The 20354-nt window shown below is 53.1% G+C and overlaps 1 protein-coding gene across 8 annotated transcripts in view; it reads left to right on the top strand.

Moving 5' to 3' along the window:
- The window catches only part of Ikzf1 (IKAROS family zinc finger 1), an 86100-nt gene extending 67296 nt beyond the window's left edge, over positions 1 to 18804 (top strand). For 4 of the 8 annotated variants that reach the window (XM_004630335.2, XM_004630333.2, XM_023714522.1 and 1 more), the window contains 3 exons: positions 4801 to 4926; positions 9207 to 9341; positions 15967 to 18804. In XM_004630335.2, coding sequence (XP_004630392.1) covers positions 4801 to 4926; positions 9207 to 9341; positions 15967 to 16655 — 950 coding nt within the window. In that variant the 3' untranslated portion in view covers positions 16656 to 18804. The remainder of the gene's footprint in view (positions 1 to 4800; positions 4927 to 9206; positions 9342 to 15966) is intronic. The other 4 variants (XM_004630338.2, XM_012514587.2, XM_023714523.1 and 1 more) reach the window with 2 other exon arrangements.
- The last annotated feature ends 1550 nt before the right edge of the window (positions 18805 to 20354 follow it).

Below are 20354 nucleotides of genomic sequence, written 5' to 3'. Positions count from 1 at the left end.
CGGGCGCTGGCCGGGCCTCGCCGTGCCGGCAGCCGCCGGGCCTCGGGCCGCCACAGCTTGCGTGAGGGTCTGCCCGCACCGCAGGAGCTGGGCGGGAAACGTAACGCACGTACGCATGCACGCACACGCACGAGCGCAAAGCCCCCTGGGTGTTCAGAGGCGCATGCTTCTCCCAGCACCTTTGTGAACACGCTGCTTCCGGTCACCCTGCTTCCGGCCCACGCTGCTTCCGGTCACGCTGCTTCCGGTCACGCTGCTTCCAGTTATGCTGCTTCCAGTTTCTCCTCTGGGCAAGACACCCTGGCACGTTAAAGTCACCAGGCACCAGGCTTCATTAAAGGCCAGAGCAGGGAGTTTCCTGGTGGAGGGGACACAGGTGGCTCCCAGGGCAGCACGGCAACAGCGGTCAGGCCCTCCCGCTGGGGTAGGCTTTTGCTCACAGGCCTAGGCCACAAAAGCCATGGCCCGAGCACAGGTGGACAGCGTGCTGTGGCCAAGCACACCCAACACAGGCCGAAGCCGGGGTAGGGGAAGGGAGTCACGCAGTTCCTCTTCGATTAGATCAGCCATACAGGTGCCCCGTTATCCACAGCCCCACAACCACACGGGTCAGCGGGAGGCAAGGCTTTGGACAACTGGCTGTGTTATGTTTGCCTGCAGTGTGGTCAGCACGGCCTGCCATGCGCAAGTCTTTCACGCTGCACTGTCAGAGTTGTAGGTGTTGTGCACTGCATTAGGGGAAATCCTCCAAGCAGCAGCCACTCCAGGCAGGTACTGTGGAGATGGGGGTGCTTCAGACCAGCTCCTTCTTCTGGCTGTCCCAAATCGTGGCATGTGGAGAACCCTCCCCAGGAGGCAGAGACAGGCCGGGTTCCTTGGGAATGATGGACAGGGCTCGGGCGTCTCATCCCAAACATGAGCAGAGTATTTCATGGTGCAGGTTTTAGAGGTCCAGTCTGTGTCCTTGCCCCATGTTTTTTGAGAGCCTCGTGGATTCCTTCTCCAAGAGGGGTGGGTGCACCCCAGGAAAGCACAGCATCTTGTGCATGGCACAGCATGCATCCAAGGGAGGGCCAGGAGAGACTTGCAGGAGAAGGGGCTTGAATGCGCACAGCCCCCGATTCTGAGGTTGCTTCAGGAGTCCGCAAGGAGCAGGGATTCTGCAGCAGCTCTGGAAGAGGGGTGGTGGACATTTTAATGTGAGTTGACACTTGGCCCTCCCGGGAGTGGCCCTATGGGAAAGAGACACCAGGGCAGAGAGGGTGTAATTAGGGCTCCCAAGCCATCTCTCCATCCCAACCTCCAGCCATGGGTGGAACTGAGCCCTCAGGACAAGGCGATGGGCTGTGACAGCAAGCACTTTCTGGTGTCCACAGAGCTTCCTGGTGACCCTGTGAACACACCCCACACACACATAACCCAAGGGGAAGAGATGGCTGCACAGCGAGCCCGGGTGGGCCTTGGTGATGTCACACTTCTCATTTGGTGCTGAGGGCTGACACGGAGAGTGAGGAGACACCTAGACACAAGAAAGGTTGGCAGTAGTATCACACAGGTCCATAGGGGTCACAGCTGCCCCTTCTGTGGAGAATACAAAGACCCCAGCCCCATTACCATCAGCCTGGGGCTGCTCTGAGTCCAGTTCTGCCCTGTCCCACACAGCACTCCTACTCCTTGGGTGACACTCCTTCTGGCATAAGGAGCCTGTAGCGCAGATGTGTGTCAGTTGGGCACTATGACATCATTTGAGGTGTGTTGGCGCCTGCTCCCCCTGTGACTGCTCATGGAGTGACTACAAGGTGTGATCAGCATAGGTGGGAAATTATTACAATAAACAGTTGCCACTAATCCCCCTCACAGCTGCACCCCACAGTGCAACACACGTACCCCAGCACTCTCGCTGCTCTCTGAAGCACGCTGGGGAGTCCTCTTTCCTGAGCATCTTCACAAGGTGTGATTAAAAAATACAGTGACCGCTGCTGCGGAGTGTCGCCTCACAGGAAGGCAAGGGCTCGCAGACATGACGCTTGTCCACCTTACTCACTGGACCTCACACCGCATGACTGGAGCTCTTCCCTAAAGGTCAAAGGAAACATTTGGATTGATTTGGGACCTTGAGACAGGTACAGCAGTGCAACTCAAGGTGCTTAGGAAAGCCCCTGAGCCATTCAGAAAGTGGCAAGAACAGTGGCCTTGAGTCTTTGACGAAAGGGAGAGGATGTTGAGGGGGATTTATGGCAGTGTATCTTTCAGTGTAATAAAATATTTTAAACCTAAACACCATATTTGGATCACACCTCATCTACAGGAGGTGGCAGACTAGGACAGATTATTTGCTATGGACCCAGCAAGGCAGCAGTGGGGGAAAGCCACCGTGGTGTCAGGGCTGCTGGTGCTTGTACTGTGGGAAGCGCTTATTAAACATGTCTCCAGGGAGAGAAATAAACAGCTATCCAGGTTCTTCAAAGTGGTATCGCTAGGATAAATTGAAGACGGTCTTGCATCGGGCAAACTCCAGTGTGACTGTGTTCCATTTCCTTCTGGAGTGGCCCTGCCTCCACTTCATTAAAGCTGAGAGCAACCACATAGCTTTCTCTAGCAACTGGGAGGAGCTGGAGGCTTGAGATGCAGCTCATCAGTGGCAGGCCTGTAGGGATGTGTCCCAGGCTATTCCCCACAGGCGCCTGGGAGCAGGATGCGGTGGCACGTGCCTGCGATCTCAGCATTGCAAGGCTGAGGCAGGAGAATTGTGGGTTCAAGCCTGGGCAACTTGGTGAGTTGGCAAGATCCCGTCTAAAAAGCACAGAAGGGGGCTTATAGCTTGGTGTGAATCTCAGGGCCACACGTGACCTGGGGAAGCGTGAGCGAGCCCGAGGTAGGGGATGGCCCAGCTTGCTCCTTCACTCTGCTGTGGAGGTGGTCATCTTCATTACAGACTTTTGCACTGCAAGCCCTTAACTCCGTTGCTTCCAGTGAATATGGTGATGCTGAAGTTAAAACCATATGCTCAGAGAAATGATATTTATGCACTCTGCCATATGTACAGGAGACAATTTTGATTATGGAATCCACCAAATATTAGATTTTCTGAGATGGAATGGAGGAGTTACCTGTACAGCCTTGTCATTTCTAAAACAGCAGTCAGTTCGGTATACAAGTTTAGGCAACATTGTGTATTTCAGAATTATTTCTTAGTGTTTGGAATATATCACTTCCTATAGATAAAGATTCTTTTTTTTCTATCCCAAAAGTCAAGTTTTGGTTTTTATGTTTCATTCTTTTAAAGCATGGCTTCTGTTTGTCTAGGAAGTGGACTTAATATAAGCTGTCATTAAACTAGTTCCCAAACATTATTTGAATAGTTTTGATTTTTATAGAATGAAATACTATAAATCAAAGAGCACAAAAGAGAAAATACAGGGTAGAAATTTAGTAAGTTCTCAGCCCGTGAACACTGGAGTTGTAAACTTTCACTGACACACTGTTTACGGCTCACTTTGTGGGCTTACAGACAAGCCCAATTCAGAAGGAATTCTTCCAGAACAGAACTTGTCTGTAAGTTGGGGATTTACTCTACTCCTTATGTAAGTGACCAGAGAAATTTTGTCCATTTCATCTCTATATTTATTTAGTTTTGGTACCAGGGTTCAAACTCAGGGCCTTGGGCTTGCCAGGCAAGTGCTTATGCCACTGAGCTTTCTCCCCCGCCCATTTCATCTCTTTAGACGGTATTCAGTGCAGTCTTTAAATCTAAGCTTATTTTGGTTTTCTTGCTAGCTTTGTTTTCCTAAAACACTACTTAGTAAAATCCAGCAAGGACTGAAGCCTCACTACTTACATGCAGAAGAACGCTGCCCAACGCACTAGCCAGTATGCATCTCTGATGATTTCAGTTTAGCAAATTAAAAGTGAATAGAACCAAACTTCACTTCCCATAACCCAGTGCCCACTGTGTTGGACGGCATGCTGCCCACCGTGCTGGTGGCCTGGTGACTCCCCCATTGGGCAGATACGTAGAACAGGCCAGTTGCCACTGGTGGCTTCTGATGGTCAGGGCTGTTGCAAAAGGTGCATCATCCTAATGTCATTTAGGGGAAAAAAACAGGGCTCTGTCTGTGAAAAACAGAGTAGAGATTTTCCATATGAAAATAATTTTGGCTTTTCCATGTAACTTTCCAATTTTTTAATATTGTATATTTTTATGTTAAATATTTTGTATTATATACTACAAATGTAAAAAACCTGAGTATTGCAGAGGAAAATGCAATTTAGAAATAGAGCGCACATTCCACTGGACACTCTTGGTCCCTCATGGCTTCCTGAGCCCTCACGTCCTCCCGTTTCGCCTTTTGAATCATATCACCCTGGCAGCGATAGACACAGCCCCAGCACTGAGGCAGCCCTGGCCACAGTGTGGGCTTAGACAGCGGACACAAAAGTGCAGTACCCAGCCTCCCTTGCTTTTCTGGGTTGGCTGGTGTCTGCATTTGGATACTTCAGAGGTTCATTTGTTCCAGTTAAAGGACAGAGTTCAGTGACGTCAAAAAGGAAGAATTTGGTAGGCAGGCGGGCAGGCAAACTGAGGTGAAATAAAAGTCACATGAGTTCATGGTTCCATCAAGGATGCCCTGTGCCCTAACGTTTTTGAATTCAGTAGTGTAGGCCAAGTCCATGATGCCTTTAGCTTTCAAGAGGAGCAGTTTTTAAAGTTTTCTAGGTAATGATTGTGTTGCATGCGTTCCCACTACACAGAAGGGCAACCTTTAATTGGAGTCTTGAACTCAATTGTGTTTCCTGCAGTTGGTAAACCTCACAAATGTGGATATTGTGGCCGAAGCTATAAACAGCGAAGCTCTTTAGAGGAACATAAAGAGCGCTGCCACAACTACTTGGAAAGCATGGGCCTTCCAGGCACGCTGTACCCAGGTAAGCACGGGGCTCGGGCTGCACCTGGACCCCTCTGCGTCCCAGCGCTTCCCACCGTGGCTGGAGGGAGGGACCTTTCTGGCCAAGGACGTGGCAGTGTCATGAGGAACAACATACTTTCCTTCTCTACTTTCCTAATTCTCATCAAACTTCACGTGGTTTGTCTTAAAATTTTCCCCTTTCTAAAATGGTACCTACTCTTAAAAGTTGCTAGTTTGTCCTTCAGGTTTGTTACTTTCAACCTGAAGGAGTGTACTAAGGCTGGAGCCCAGCAGTAGGGCACCTGCCTAGCATGCATTAGGCCCTGGGTTCAGCCTCCAGGTCTGTACAAGGAAACAAAAAACAATTTTCTGTGCTTTGTAACCAAAATAAGCTATGCAGTCTTGTTTAAAATTATTTTTCTCATAAGGCAAGCATGGGGGTGCATACCTATAATTGTAGCACTCCAGGAGGCTGCGACAGGTTTGAACCAAGCCTGGGCAATTTAGCTACTTATTAATACTCTGTGTCAACAGTTTTAAAGACAATAGGGCGGCTAGGGGCATAGCTCGGCGTTAAGCCCTGGGTTCAAGTCCCAGTACCACCAAAAGAAAAGTTTTGTGACATTGATCCAATCAGTTTTCGGGCTGTGATTCCAAGGCAGAGTGCTCACATGTGCCTTGGGTTTGAAAGTAAAGCTTGTAGGAGGACTCAGGCAGTCAGGAGCGTCGAGACATCAGGAACGGAGGAGAAGGTAGCACGTGTGTCTGGGCTGCACACTGTTGTGCAAGGAGAGTGCACATGGCTCCATCTCAGGCAACAGCAGGCAAAGGTGTGCGGACAGTACTGAGCAAGGCTGGATTTTCATACAGGACTACACGAAAGTTACAAGAGATTCCTTTCTACCTTCCTAAGAGCTGTGCGATTCATTAGTAGATTGTTACGGTTAATATCTATGTGCCCCTAAAGCCTCGTACACTCGTAGTAGGGCCCTAGAGCGGTGACTGGATCGTGGGGTGTGACGCTCACCAGTGGACGTCTCCTGATGAGCGTGTAGCTCAGTGTTAGGTTAGGAAGTGAAGCCTGGGCGGGGCCCTGCAGGACATGGCCGGGAGGGCCCGCCTCCCTCCTCACCCTGGAGCACTCTCCGCTTCCTGCTGCCCGGCCCTGGGCTGCTTCTCCTCTGCCAAGCCCCTCCGCCATGCTGCCCTGCCTCCGAGCCAGCTGACTGTGGCCTGAAACCCTCCTCGCCTTTAGGGTGTCAGGTATGATGGGACGGAGATGTGACGGCAGCTTAGGGTTAGAAAAAATGAAACTAGCCCCTTTCCAAACGGGGTTCCCCCCATACAGCCACTGGAAACGGCATCGTGGCTGGTGGGATAGAGATGAGATTAATGTAATTTAGTAAGCCTTACTGAACATTTGACTTCAGCAAATGGTACCCGCGTGGGTATTCCCAGGCATGTACCCATTATTAATGGCAAATGAGGCCAAGAGGAAAACATGGCTAGAGAAAAGCCCTAAGAATCTTTTCAGGCCAGCCTCAGCATTGAGAGGGAGCGCATCCTACAGCAAGGCCCTGGGGCCCACTGTGGGCCTGGGCCAACAGCTTCCTGGGCCGCCATCTCGTCCCTCCCTGTGAGGTGGGGAGAGTCTGTGAAATTCTCACTGGCCTCCTTCAGTCCCGGGTCGAGGCTGGCGAGGCACTGCAGATGTGTGGCAGCAGGACAGACTGGGTGTCGCGATCAGAAGAGCAATTAGCAGTTTGTGACCAGTCCCCGAGGCATGGGACCAAGGGAGAACAGGATGGTCTTGGTTGTTAAAACTCAAAATGAACACTCAAATATTGTATTTATCTGAAAAAATCAAGCAGTGGGTCTGAGGAGCAAGTGTTTCTAGTGATGGCATTTGCATATTAACATTTAATGATCCATTGTAGATACTCAACATATTTTGGCTAAGAAGTTAAATAGCATACCAAGCCCTATAGAATGATATCCTCTGATGCACGTGGAAGTGAGGACACACACCCAGCCAAGGAAGCAGCCTGAGGATCCAGAGTTCTAGCTGCTGCTGTCATTTGCAGTGCCGGGCCAGAACCCAGGGCCCTGGGCGGGCTGAGTAAGCGCATTAGCCCCGGTGCGCCGGGAGCTCCTCCTACCTCCTGTGGCATCCACACGTGGTCGGGATTGTAGGCACCCGAATCTGTGCATCAGTCAGTACTTTTGGGCACTGTGCCACATACCAGTGAAAATCATTTTGTGCAGAGGGCCAGGCCACTTTGGCTCCCAGCGCAGGGGCTTCAGACCATGGCTGGCCCTGCTTCTGGGTCAGTGGAGAGTTGGTGTCGCAGGGGAAGGCTCATTCCATCACCCACCAGCAGACAGAGAAAGGAAGGCCCCATCTCCACAGTTCCTGCTAAGGGCACCCCATCACCCGAGGGCTCCCCCAACCAGACCCATCAAAGGATCCACACCTCCAGCAGTGTCACCTGGGGACTAGCCTTGGGCACATTGCCCTTGAAAGACACTCAGGGCCGAGCCACAACAGCTGGTCACTTCGCCCTGCTGACCCCGGCCATGGAGGTGAGCGGCTTGTGCTGGTGAGAGATTTGGGAGCATCAAGGGGTATGTGAAAGAACATCAGCGGGCTCCTGCTGGGCCCCACATAGGCAGAGGCGGGTGGGGGCCCAGGTCATGCCGTGTCCCCCTGCTGCTCCTGTGTCTGTCCCTTCACACCCCCGAAATCTGCCATGTCAGCGTCCAGGGGATAGCCAGGGGTGCTTCACTGCCTGAGCCTCCTCAGTGCCTCGCCGGGAGGGTGCAGGGAAAGGTTGTGGGTCAGGACCCAGTTGTCTTTAGGAGAAGGCTTTGAGTCACTCGTGGTCATTTCCTAATGTCTTTATGCAAACAATTTCTCTTGAACTGGAAGTCACAGAGTGGGAAGGAGCACATCAAGAGCACAGCAGCCAGACACCCAGGAGCGGAGGGGCAGAGCCCCTGGAGGCTCTGCGGTGCAGATGAGGAAACCCTGCTTGAGGGTGTGGGTGCCCTGACCAGCCCTGGCCCCTGCTGTCCAGAAAGGAGCGAGTGAAGACAGCCTTAGCTTGCTAGTCCTGTCTGTTTGCCCCTCCTGTTCATCAGGGCAGGGTGTGTAGGTGCGGGCTGATGTGATACAAGCTTTTTCTACCACCAGAAAAAATAAGATAAGCCAACAGTGGCCTCTGATGCAAAACACGGGCTCTTAGCTTCACCATGGCAACAAAGTCATGAAATACTGAGGAGTCTTCTTCTCAGAAAGGGATAGTGAGAAAGCTTCAAAAAGGTTGAGACACAAGAAGGGACACACAGAAGAGGCTGTGTGAGCCATACCGGAATTTGGCAGCCATCTGTCATAAAATATATCTGCAAGATGAATAACAGCTGTTTTCTAAGAGAGCTAATGTTCGCTGCTGTATGAAATTGTAGTACCTGTGATGTTTAGAGCTCTTTAAAGAACAGATGAATCCATGATCGGATTGGCTAAGCTCTGGGATCAGTCTGATGGCTCTGGGATCAGTCTGCACAGATATCGGGGAGCAGAAACCAGAAGCCAGAAGCAGCGCTGGTAGGACCGACTCGGTGTGCAGAAGACATTTCCTTCTTCAGCTCCTGCAACAGCAGGATAAAGCTCAGGGGAATGAGTTATACTTCAGAAATGGTAGCCATCAAACCTAGAAGTCAGTAGAGACAAGACTTACCAGATACAGAGTTCTGTCTTCAGCTACAGAAAGAGAGGATACAGAAAAACAGAGATCAGTCGCCACGTATCTGCATTTCCCACCTTGATGTCTGAATGTTCTGCGGTGTGTGAGTGCTGCAGGATCCTAGACTCAGCCCAGGGGTCAGGAGCTCCGGGTTCCCGCCCCCCATGCTCCTGCCTGCTCCTGTGTCTGTTGTGCCCACTGAGGACATCAGGCTCCTCAGTCATTTCTTGATGGGACCACTGTCACAGGGCTGCTGCTAGGATTGAGTGAGTGAGTGGCCTTCATAATACAAAGGGACACAGAATGCAGAGGTGACACTTGTTTGGTCCTGAGGGATTGTGAATGGTACATCGATGCTGCAGAAGGAGCCATTGCTGGGGCTGGGCACTGACGTTGCTGCAGAATGTCTCTGTTGCGCTGGGCCACTGGGAGGACTGGAAATAACTCAGGGAAGGACTGAGCCCTGGTAGGCGGGCACCGCTGTCACGGGCACACTGGCCAGCAGAGCTCCTTCGACATCAGCATTTCTAAACTGGCTCTCTGTCTTTGGCTTTAGTCATTAAAGAAGAAACTAATCACAGTGAGATGGCAGAAGACCTGTGCAAGATAGGATCAGAGAGATCCCTCGTGCTGGACAGAATAGCAAGTAACGTCGCCAAACGTAAGAGCTCTATGCCTCAGAAATTTCTTGGTAAGAGTTAAACGTTTGCTGTCTCTTTTAAATAAACAAATTCTTCCTGAGTGTTTTGGCTTAGGTGAGGGTAGAGGAGAGGAACCCAACCTGATTTTTTAAAAGTCCAAAAGGTGGTAAACTTAACATTTCTTAAATATCTTAGAATATTTTTCAGTAAGTTTCACAAGACCTACAGATTCTCTCAGACCCTTTGATCTATAGTTCACTTTAGGGGGGGGGGGTTTAGTGCATTTTAGTACAGGGTCTATAGGGTCTCACTGCGCAGATCAGACTCATAATGATCCTCCTGTTTTCAGCCTCCCAAGTGCTAAGATTACAAGCCCAGCCCCTGTGCTCTGCCTGAGTAAGTGCTTTAATCCACTGAGCTATCTGGCCAGCCCCGTGATCTTCGGTTCTTGTCCTCTGTGGGATGGCCAGGTCTCTATGGCCAGCACTGGGAACCGAGTCCCCATCACACACAGAAAGACCCCCAGCCTACAGCCCCCTGTGAGCTCCACGTTCCCTGGTGAGGACGGTGGGCACTGATGGGGGTCAGGTAGCGACTACCCCGGCAGTGTGGAGTGGAAAGGAGACAGTCAGGGTTAATATTTGCACCCCAGCATCCTCACTTGCACTGGTACAGTAGGGAGAAAGACGCAGGGTAAGACCTCCTCAAGCAGCAGTTGACTATCGTAGATGGCGGTGATGTGCCTGGAAGCAGGGCCCAGGGGCAGGTTTCCAGCCTGCAGGCAGCACACAACCACTCAGCAAGGCTGAGACCCTGGCGGAAGGACTCTGTCTCTCTGGTCTGCCCATTGGCTCCAATCTTTTTTTTTTTTTAATTTTATTTATTTTTTTAACATTTATTTGTGTGTGTGTGTGTGTGTGTGTGTGTGTGTGTGTGTGTGTGTGTGTGTCCAGCTCAGCCCACCAGGGGGAGGGGCTGGCTGGCATGTGGTGCTGGGGGATTGAACCACGGTCCCTGTGCTTTGCCAAGCTTGTTCCAAGGAGGTGCTTTAGACCACTGAGCCATCTCACCAGCCCGTGGCTCCAATTTTTGTGGGTCACTGTGAGCCTAAGATGACCCCTGGAGAGTGAGGGCGGTTGAACACCGCCAGTGTGTAGGTGCCCTGTCATCATGAGGACAGGGGAAGGGTCACGTCCAAGAGAAAGGTGCAAGAAGAGCTGAGAGGTGGAGGAGGAAGAGGTCAGCACATCGTCAGTGTTGGGGAAGGCGCAGAAGATTCTAAGCAGGCTGCAGCAGAGATGGTGGTGGGGACAGAAGTGGGAACACAGGCAGGGCAGGAGCCGCTGTGCTCCTGGGTGAGCAGCACCCCCCACCCGGTGCCCGGACAGGCCTCCCCATGCATGGTGAGAGGGCCCCCCACAGAACGCCAGGCAAGCACGGGCACATTTCTGATGGCAGAAAGACAGCGAGAGCCACAGGCTGGTGAGAAAGAGGAAGGAGGCCACTCTGGAAGCGAAGGGAGTGTGGGCGCAAGCTATGGGGCACAGGGCAGGGCTCGGGAGGGAAACCTTCGCTGCGCTGTCTGGGTTGATCCTGCACTGTCTGAGAAAGGGTGAGGCCGCCTTGTGGAACAAGATGGCGCACTGGGCTTGGGCGCTAATCCCCAGGGACTCCTGGGGTGGGGCTCTGGGAAAACTGTGCCTGGAGAGGGTGCAGCTAGAATGGAGCCCTTAGCGGAGATGGTGGCAGAGAGGGGCCAGCTTTTGGCACCAGCCTCCCTCGGGCAGTGTCAAATAGGGCTCCATTTTGATCTGTTGATTAAAGAAATTTGTCACAGACAGAGCTTGGGAGAAGGGAAAGGAAGCGACGAAATCCCTTAGAAACACAGCGGGAGCCACCAGCAGTCCGGGCTTGTGCCGTGGGGGCGCTTCTGTTGCTGAGCAGCTCAGGGAGGAGGCCAGGCTGCAAGGAGGCTGCTGGGGTTGCTGGGGCTCACACAGCCCATGCGCAGGACTCCCCAAATCTGTCCTGGACAGCGGCATCTGCCTACAGGTCCCTGGGCGTGGGCTTCATGAGAGGGTGTGCGGGTGAGCAGGAGGCCAGCAAGCACAGAGCCTCGGGCTCGTGGGTGGACCCTGCCTCCTCAGGAGGCAGGGGCTGGAGCCCACTTTGGAGGCAGCACCCTGGGAAGTGCCAGGCACAGCCCAGCCCTGCCACTGTGGGAGAGGCCAAGCCATGTGGCAGCTCAGGGCCGCTTTCTTGCAGCCAGCCTGCAACCAGGACAGAAGCATCTGTGTGAAAGGGGACAAAGCAGAGGCCTGCAGGCAGAGCGAGGCTGGAAGAAGGGGTCTGCGGGGCAGAAGGTGACTGCAGGGTGTGGCCTCGTGGGACAGCAGGGTGGCAGCAGAAGCAGAGGAAAAGAAGGGTGCTGGCAGCTGAGTGGGAGCAGGGCCTCCGCCCACCCCACTGCCCCCAGCCATGTGGCGCTGCCAGGCCTTGGCAGTGTTGATGCCCGTTCCCCGTGGCTCCAGCGCATGGGAGACAGATTCACCAGGGCCCTGTGTGCCTCCGGCAGGCCATGTGCCTCTGCCGGGCAGACCCAGAGGAGGGCAAGAACCCAGCTATTTCTCACATCTTTATTTTTATTAGTGCCTGTCTGCAGCACAGAACGATGGTGTGCATTGTGGGGTGGGCATACGTGCTCACCTACAAAAGATCTGCCCGTGCACCCCATTACGTGTCGTTGTTTTCTCCTAACTTGGTTTATCCCTGTGCTGTTTCAGCTGGAGGTCTGATTTATTTCATTTACATGATGGCCTCAACCGCCATCCACTTTCCTACAAAGACTGGAGCTTGTCCTTGTTTATGGCAGAGTAGTACTCCATGAAGATAGCACACTTTCTTTGTCCATTCTTGTTCTGATGGCTGTGTAGGCCACTTCCAGCGTTTAGCTGTTATGAGTTGTGCTGCTATAAATGTGGGCGAGCAAGAACCACTGTGATGTTATGATTTGAATCCTTTCTAGAAGATACCTAGAAGAGGAATAACTAGGTCGAATGCAATTTTTAGTTTTAATTTTTTAAGGTGACAGTGTGTGTGGCAGTGTTTCTACCACTAGAAAGCACCCTAAAAACAGGGCTGCGTTAGCTCCATGTTGCCTGTGCCTCTGAGTGGTGCACATTTTTGCTTTATTGATATCTGAGCTCTGATTAAAACAGTCAAATGTTAGCATGAGTCATTTGACATGAGTCAAATTTTTGCTGGCGGCGTCCCTCACCGTTATCCCCTTTAAAGTTGTCGCCCTCTGAGTAGTGAGCGACAGGGCAACAGGATCAGGAGTCTGGGGTGGAGAGCTGGTGGGAAACAGTGGCCCTGACGGCTGTTTGCACTCTGGGCACCAGCAGAGGAGAACAACGCAAGTGCCGATCGCCAGTGTTCCTGCTGCCCCCACGAGGACACAGGTGGCCTCCCTTCTTTCATATGAAAAGAAATCCTGGTGTATTATTTAAATTCTACACATTAATAGAAAGAATGTTTTGTGATCCTGAGGCTGGGACCCAGAGCCTTCACACTGAGCTACAACCCCAGCTCTAGTTTTCTTCTTTGAGACAGGGCCTTGCTAAGTCATTAAGTTGCTGGGGCTGGGCTAGAGCTTCCGAGTCTCCTGCCTCAGCTCTCAGAGTCCTGGGGTTCCAGGTGTGCACCACCACGCCTAGCATATAGAGACCTTTGATGCGAGGTTCATGTCTCCAGAACCAGCACAAGACCCACCAGTCAGAAGTTACCGATATTAGATCAGATGTGCATCAATCCAAATGTCTGTCACGTACACGTGAGTGGGTGGGGGATGGATCCACGGATTAAGAAAGACACATGGGGAGTAAGTTCTTCCTGAAGATTCCGGCATAGTGAACATGTCCACAGGCAGAAGGAGCCCCAACAGTGCACGTGGACTGGCTGCTCATTGCATAAATATTATATCCCAGAAGAAAAATCACTTTAAAATATTAACACTAAAATGCCCATGACAGAAGACATAAGCTTGGACTCATTGTTTAAGCCGCCTGTTTCCATTTGAGCACCGCCAGCACCTACTGGCCCACGCCTCTGAATGTGAGGCCATGACGCCAGCTCCCAGGGCTTCCCTTGAGTGGACTTTATGTGGGAGTTCTCCAGCCCTGCCCCCCACCACCCCAGGATGTCTCTGTCCCCTCAGTACCAGGGGTGGGGGTCCTGTGGTGTGGGTGGCCATGGTCACGCTTCCTGTACTACCCGAGACTCCAGCTCTCGCCAAGTCTCCTGGTGGCCACCTGAGCGCTCATCATGACAATGGAGACATCTAAATCTGATCTGATATTTTTGTCTATAAGGTGATTTCCACTCCCCTGAATGCCCAGTCTGTGTGTCCCCCATCTTGCCTGCCTGCCTGCTTGCCCACTTGCTTGCTTGCTCTCCTGGGCATTGAACCCGGGCCTTCACATGGAGACCCATCGCCAGCCCTCGTCAGTCTTTATTCTGAGGCCGGATCTTGCAGAGTGGCCCAGCTTGACCTTGAGCTTGCAGGGCCCCCGCCTCCCCTGCCAGAGCTCCAGGTCACAGGTGTACACCAGGAAGACTTCTACTTGAAAATTGAAGTCATACATACTAAGAGATGCCTTTAGTGTTTCGCATTCCAAATAAAATTTCCATCCCCTTTTATTCTGGTAGTTCCCCTTCTGGTTTTCCTTCATTTGTAGGAAACGCTCTCTCCTGCATCTTTTGCTCCATCTGTGGAGATGTCTGTCTGGGCTTACCAGTTGTCCACGCACTGAATACTTTGTCATCCACACCTGTTACCATTTCTTTACACTTTTATTTCTTTGAATTTTTGATTTCTTCACTATTATCTTATGCTTCTCTCTATGTCCCTAATTCAGCTTCAGTTGCTTTCCCTCCGTTTTGTGCTGGTTTTCATGCATGCGTCCCATAATAAACCGTGTGGGTCTTCCTTTTGTCTTCTGAGAGGTGAGATCTCTTCCTTTCCCTCCTTTGCCCTGACTGCCATCCTTGATTTTTTAAGAACTCGCTCCACACCATGAAACCGCTGTGAGGTAGTTCCTGTCTAGCCTACATCAGGTTCGTCTTCCCCTAGGACACACTTCCTGCTTTGTGTTACTTCCCCTCCTCCCTCGGGTCCCTGGAACATATTTGCACTGTAACCATGGCGTATCTTTTGCTCCTGCCTCCGCTGCGTGGTCTAAGGAGCTTGGCCAGCGCCCCAGCCTCTTCCAGCTGTGTCTGAGGCTTTCTTCTGTGAGAACGACCAGCCGACTGCTCAAAATTCCGAGAGGGTGCAAGGCAGGCTGGGGCAGGTGAGGCTGGGAGGCCTGAGATACAGACGCCCCTCGTCGTGAGATGTGGTTACAGCCGTACACCTACATTGCCACGGTGCTTCCTGTTCCCACAGGAAGCTCTGGGCTCTGAGCCCAAAGGGCATTGTCTGCCCCCTCCTGTGTCACCTGGTCCTGCAGGCAGAGGTACACACTGCTCCATGACCAGAAGCGAGAGAACAGTCCCCTGTGGATGCGAGGACGTAGGCAACGCAGAGTGCTGTGGGTCCATGCGTGAGGGTTTAGGGAGTGAGACCCGCATATGGCACTGGGAGGCTGAGACAGGAGAGCCTAGAGTTCTAGGCCAGCCTGAGCTACGCATGAGACTTTGTCTCAGAGCAAGAGAGACAGAGACAGAGATTAGTAGCCAGGTCTTGTCCCATATCTCATGAGGTTCTTTGCATGGGCATAGATAGGTAGGTTTCACTAGGATACGTGGTTGGGCCACCACATTCTGTGGCTTTGTGACTTTTCTCTTGCTGCTGGGCACCAGGGAAGAGGAAGCTCCATGGGTAGATTGAGGTTACCCTGGTAATCTGGGGCACACATTTGCCTTTCCTGTACCCATTTGCTGTTCAGATGAAGTGTTTAGAAGAATAGTTTGGTGGGGCTCAGCAGTCATAGAACCGTGACTCTGGGGAAACAGGATGTCTTGGTGGGAAAGCACCGTCCTGTGTGGCCGCCACATTCACGCTTGGAGGTGGCTTCCCTGCCCCCACCGCAGCTCTTTCCCAGGCCTTGAATAGAGGTCGAATGTGACAAAAAGCAGAGTGACATCATCCTGTCTGGGATAACAAGTTAGGCAGTTATTGTAAATTATTTAGAACACTGTCTTAAAGATGTCTCATTTAAATATTGGTTTTTAAATCAAGTATGATAACGCGGGGGTATTAGGCTGGATTTTGCCTGTGTGTCTGTACTAGAGAGTGACCGCAGAGCTGTATCTCGAGCCCTATCTGTCTCTTCTGAGACAGGGTCTTACTGAGTTGCTAAGCTGCCCAGGGGAGGCTCAGGCTTGCTGCTGTTCTGCCTCAGCCTCTCTGAGTGCTGGGGTCGCAGGTGTGCACCCCAGGTTGTGGTTATGTCATCTCATATGGAAGAAGTGAGTGATACACGGCCCCCGTGGCGCGGATGTCCTCTGGTCCTCCCGGCCACGCCCCCAGCAGCATCCCCGGAGCCCACTGTGAGCATGGTGTGAGGCATCCCCAGATATCGAGGCAGCCACGCAGCCTCTCCTGGCTGGGGCACTTGGGTGGGAGGCGTCCCTGACCAGCACAGACCACTCACGACTGCTTGCCTCTGCCAGGGGACAAGTGCCTATCGGACCTGCCCTATGACAGCAGCGGCAGCTATGAGAAGGACAACGAGATGATGACATCACATGTGATGGACCAGGCCATCAACAATGCCATCAACTACCTGGGTGCCGAGTCCCTGCGGCCCCTGGTGCAGACGCCGCCCGGGAGCACCGAGGTAGTGCCCGTCATCAGCCCACTGTACCCGCTGCACAAGCCCGGGCCCGAGGGCCCCCCGCGGCCGCCGCCCTCGGCGCAGGACAGCGCGGTGGAGAACTTGCTGCTGCTGTCCAAAGCCAAGTGCGCGTCCTCGGAGCGCGAGGCGTCGCCCAGCAACAGCTGCCAAGACTCCACGGACACGGAGAGCAACACGGAGGAGCAGCGGGGCGGCCTCATCTACCTGAGCAGTCACCTGGGCCCCCACGCGCGCAACGGGCTGGCACTCAAGGAGGAGCAGCGCGCCTTCGAGGGCGCGCACGACGCCTTCCGAGTGCTCAGCACGAGCGGCGAGCAGGTCAAGGCCTACAGGTGCGAACACTGCCGCGTGCTCTTCCTCGACCACGTCATGTACACCATCCACATGGGCTGCCATGGCTTCCGCGACCCCTTCGAGTGCAACATGTGCGGCTACCACAGCCAGGACAGGTACGAGTTCTCCTCACACATCACGCGCGGCGAGCACCGCTTCCCCATGAGCTAAAGCGCTGCCGCTGCCCGCCCACCGCCTCCCTGGACCCACTGGACAAGCGTCTCGTACATGGCTTCCGTCTCCTTTTGAACTGGGTGGTTGGGTTAGTTGATTTCCTTGGGAACGCAGGATTTTGATAGACACAGTGTTGCGTTGGACGCACCCCAAGTTCCATCCTGCTGGAAGCTTCTGGAGACTTCTAGCTGAATCCCCGCATCAGTCACTCCCTGGCTTGTCCTCCAAAGTGAGCCTGAATTTTCCCAGAGAATGAAAAATAACACAAGGCAGAGCCTGGAAAGGAGTGAGGTGGTCCCAGCGCAGCAGGCACAGCCCTCCAAGGCGTAGTGTCCCCGTCAGCCAACAAAAGAGCCATAGGGAAGAGACAGCAGCCTGGACCCGGGGCCATGGCCCTGGGCCACCTGCGTCTGGGGCAGGTGTTATTGGGCCTGGGGGAAGGGAAGGGAGGGTCGAGCACCACAGAGCCTGTCTTCTGGTTTCTGGCGTCCCAAGGTTGCCTGGGTGGCATGGCGCCTCCAGAGGCTGTAGTGAGGTAGGCGGGCCCAGTGGTCCTGGGGACACACGCAGGAGCCCTGTTTCTGCTTCCTCATTCTCTGTCCCATGGAGGCCTGAAGTCTGTCACTGCCACCACCAGCCCTGGAACTCGAACCTGCGTTCTCTGTGGGCCTCTCACAGTCAGCGTCCTCGGAAACCAAAGCTTCTCTCAAAGGCCGCACTCTTTTTTTCTGCCTCTCTGCTCCTCCTCTGGCTGCTTCTGCCCCAGCCCAGGGTCCATCCTCCTGCCCTGCCCTCTTGGGCACCTTGGCGGCCCTAGGGGGTGCAGTGTGCTGCCCCTCCCTCCACCTCCTGGCCAGCCTGCTGTAGTTCAGGGACACACAGAGGGTGATTCTTGTGGCTACTCAGTTTTCTGTCAAGGGAAGGTGGAGAGCCCAGCACTGAGCCGCTCACATGCAGAACTCCCCTGTTGGAAGCTAAATTGGGGCAGATTCAGAAACTCCACCGTGAAGCAAAAGTAGTGCATATGCCCCCAGAAATGGGAAGTGCAGGCGCCTTGCCTTTATCCCCGAGGGGCAGTGCCATATCTGTGCAGGCTCCAGGGAGGGAAGCCCACCTGGTCCCACAGGACAGGGCCACTGGCAGGAAGGGAGGACCAGGTACAACAGGGGACAGTAACGGGACAATGGCTGTGTCTCTGCCTCAGTCCTGTCACTGAGGTCTTACTTGCCGCCAAAAAATCACTGATGGCTCTAAGTGTTTACAGTTCTGGTCTCCACCCAGACTGTCAGAAGTGCACACAGGATATAGAGAGGACTGTGGGTGGGCACCCCCACATCTGCAGCAGCCAGGGCTCCTGTGTCAGGCAGGACGGCCGCGTGGCTCCTTCCTTGGGGTCGCTCCTGGGTCACCCAGGAGCAGCCTCGGTCGCTACCCAAAATGGCTCCCCAGAGGCAAACTTGAGTGAGCTCAGGGAATTAATCCTAAGCCCATGGAGGTCTGGGAAGCTCCCTGAAGACAGCACCCGAAGCCTTGCCCTGCCAGCAGGCTCTGGCCGGGCCTGTGCCCCTCTGTCAGGAGCAGCAGGTCCACATGAGTCACGGCACGAGAGCTGTGCTGACAGGGCCAGGCCCGGGGGAGTCAGCCTTGAGTCCTAGCACAGTGCAGTGTTCTGAACCTGGAAATAAAATTGTGGTTGTGCTAATGTGTGTCTGCCACCCCAGCACTGAGTGAAGAGAGGACCCCGGGCTGCCACTCAGAGACAGGTGCCACACCTCATCCACACCCTCTCCTTGGCCCAGGTGGCCCCAGCTGCTGGTAGACTTCGCCACCTCCCCTTCGCTGTCACTCATCCCAGTCACTTGTTAAGGAGATCATTTTCCAGTGGCTTTCAGCAGAGCTTCACCCAGAGCTGTACATAGTATCAGCAGGTGCTCTTGCTAGGATGCTTTGTCCCTTCCTCCCCCTCCTCCCTCCTCCCTGGTCCCTCTGTCCCTCCGTCCCTCCATCCCTCCCTTCCTTTCTTTCTCCCTTTCATGTACTGGTACTGGACCCAAGGCCTTTGCGACAAATTGCATCTTCAGTCTGTTTTTTAACCTTTTTTTTTTTTTTTTAACGTCTGAGACAGGGTCTCACTGAGTTGCCTAGACTGGGCTCAAACTCACCATCCTGCCACCTCAGCCTCTCAGACTGCTGAGGCCACAAGCGCACCACCATGCCCAGCTCACTGCCTTTTATAGCCAATACAAATGTCTATTTGCACACCTTTCATTGTGGTTTTCTATTGTAATGGCATTTTGGAGGGGGGAGCTACTGTATTTAAAGTAAGGTTTCATATTATGTCAACAGTAATTAAATTATGTTTGAAAAGTGCCCGTATTCTGTACCAAAAGTCACTGATTTTTCTTCTAGCCGGTAAAAGTAGAGTTTTGCATGATCTCTCACTTTTTGTTCTGTGGTTTCTTCCGTCGTGTCTTGGTGTGTGTGTCTTGGCTTCAGTTGCATGCTGAGGCACGCCTGGCATCCACGCCCCTGGTGACGACAGCAGTGGCTGGCAGAGGCAGACAGGTCGGAGGAACAGGTCGACTGCCTGCCTCCTGCGTCCCCCGACCTCTTCTGCGTCTTGGTCCTGGTGACAGGACCACAGAATGTGGCCATGTTCTCACTGCTTGTTCCCAGGTGGTGCGTCCCAACCCAGCTGCCTCAGATGCAGCAGCGGTGCCTCCTTTTGTGAACTTAATTTGGCCTGGGATTTTGGAAAAGATGGCCATAGCTCTGTTTGTCACTTGATGTAGAGTTTGCAAGTAAGTACTAAATTTAGCCAAAACTTTTTCCTTGCAAGCCAAATTGTTCACAACAAAAGTACTCGAGAGCCAAGGCACCACCGTACTGGCTCGGTGCGGCCCCAGTTAGCATCAGCCGTGTGATGATAAAATCTAAGTACCTCCATGAAGAAGGAGCTCCAGGGAGAGAGATGCAGGTGCCTTTAAAGGAGGGCTTTTCTATCCTGGTAGGGTGTTTTTCTTCTTTGCTTTTATTACGGGGACTGCGCGGTGACACCTGTACAGTCCTCCCCTTGCCAAAACAGAAGTGAAAGGGAAAAGACTTGGCTAGCTGCATCAGGCAGGATGCAAATGTGTCTCTCCATTCTTCACTTCTACACTAGCAGTTGCGAAGGGTCACCTCTGGTGAAGCCCAGTAACTCACTCCACATCTACCTCAGTGATTTCACTTGTAAAAAATGAACCAGGGGCCAGCCAGAGAGCTCAACGGATTAAAGCACCTGCTTAGGCAGGCACAGGGGCCAGGGGTTCGATCCCCAGCCTGCAGTGCCGGCCCCACCCTCAGGGCTTGCTGAGATGGCAGTTGAGACTGGGCACGTGGCGGGTGTACCTGTAATCCCAGCACTTGGGAGGCTATAAACAGGAGGATCACTACAAGTCCGATCTGGGTAGGGAGATCCTGTAGACTCTGTACTGATCTGGGTAAGGAGACCCTATAGACTCTGTACTGAATACACAAAAATTTAGAAAAAGAACCACAATAGAGGCTTCTTTCAAACTGCAGTCCTCTGAGAAGTGTACATGCTTTCGGTGAAGCAGCACGCGCTACAAACAAGCATATTCCTGAATTTGCAGCTAACGTGCAGCTCAGTGCCAGGACCTTCGCGTACACGTTTGCATGACGCTGTGTGTGGTG

This window comes from Octodon degus, unplaced genomic scaffold (genome assembly GCF_000260255.1).
Source record: "Octodon degus isolate 3935 unplaced genomic scaffold, OctDeg1.0 scaffold00035, whole genome shotgun sequence".
Taxonomy (NCBI): domain Eukaryota; kingdom Metazoa; phylum Chordata; class Mammalia; order Rodentia; family Octodontidae; genus Octodon; species Octodon degus.
Note: the sequence above shows the minus strand (reverse complement) of the source record. Positions and strands in the feature narration are given on the sequence as shown.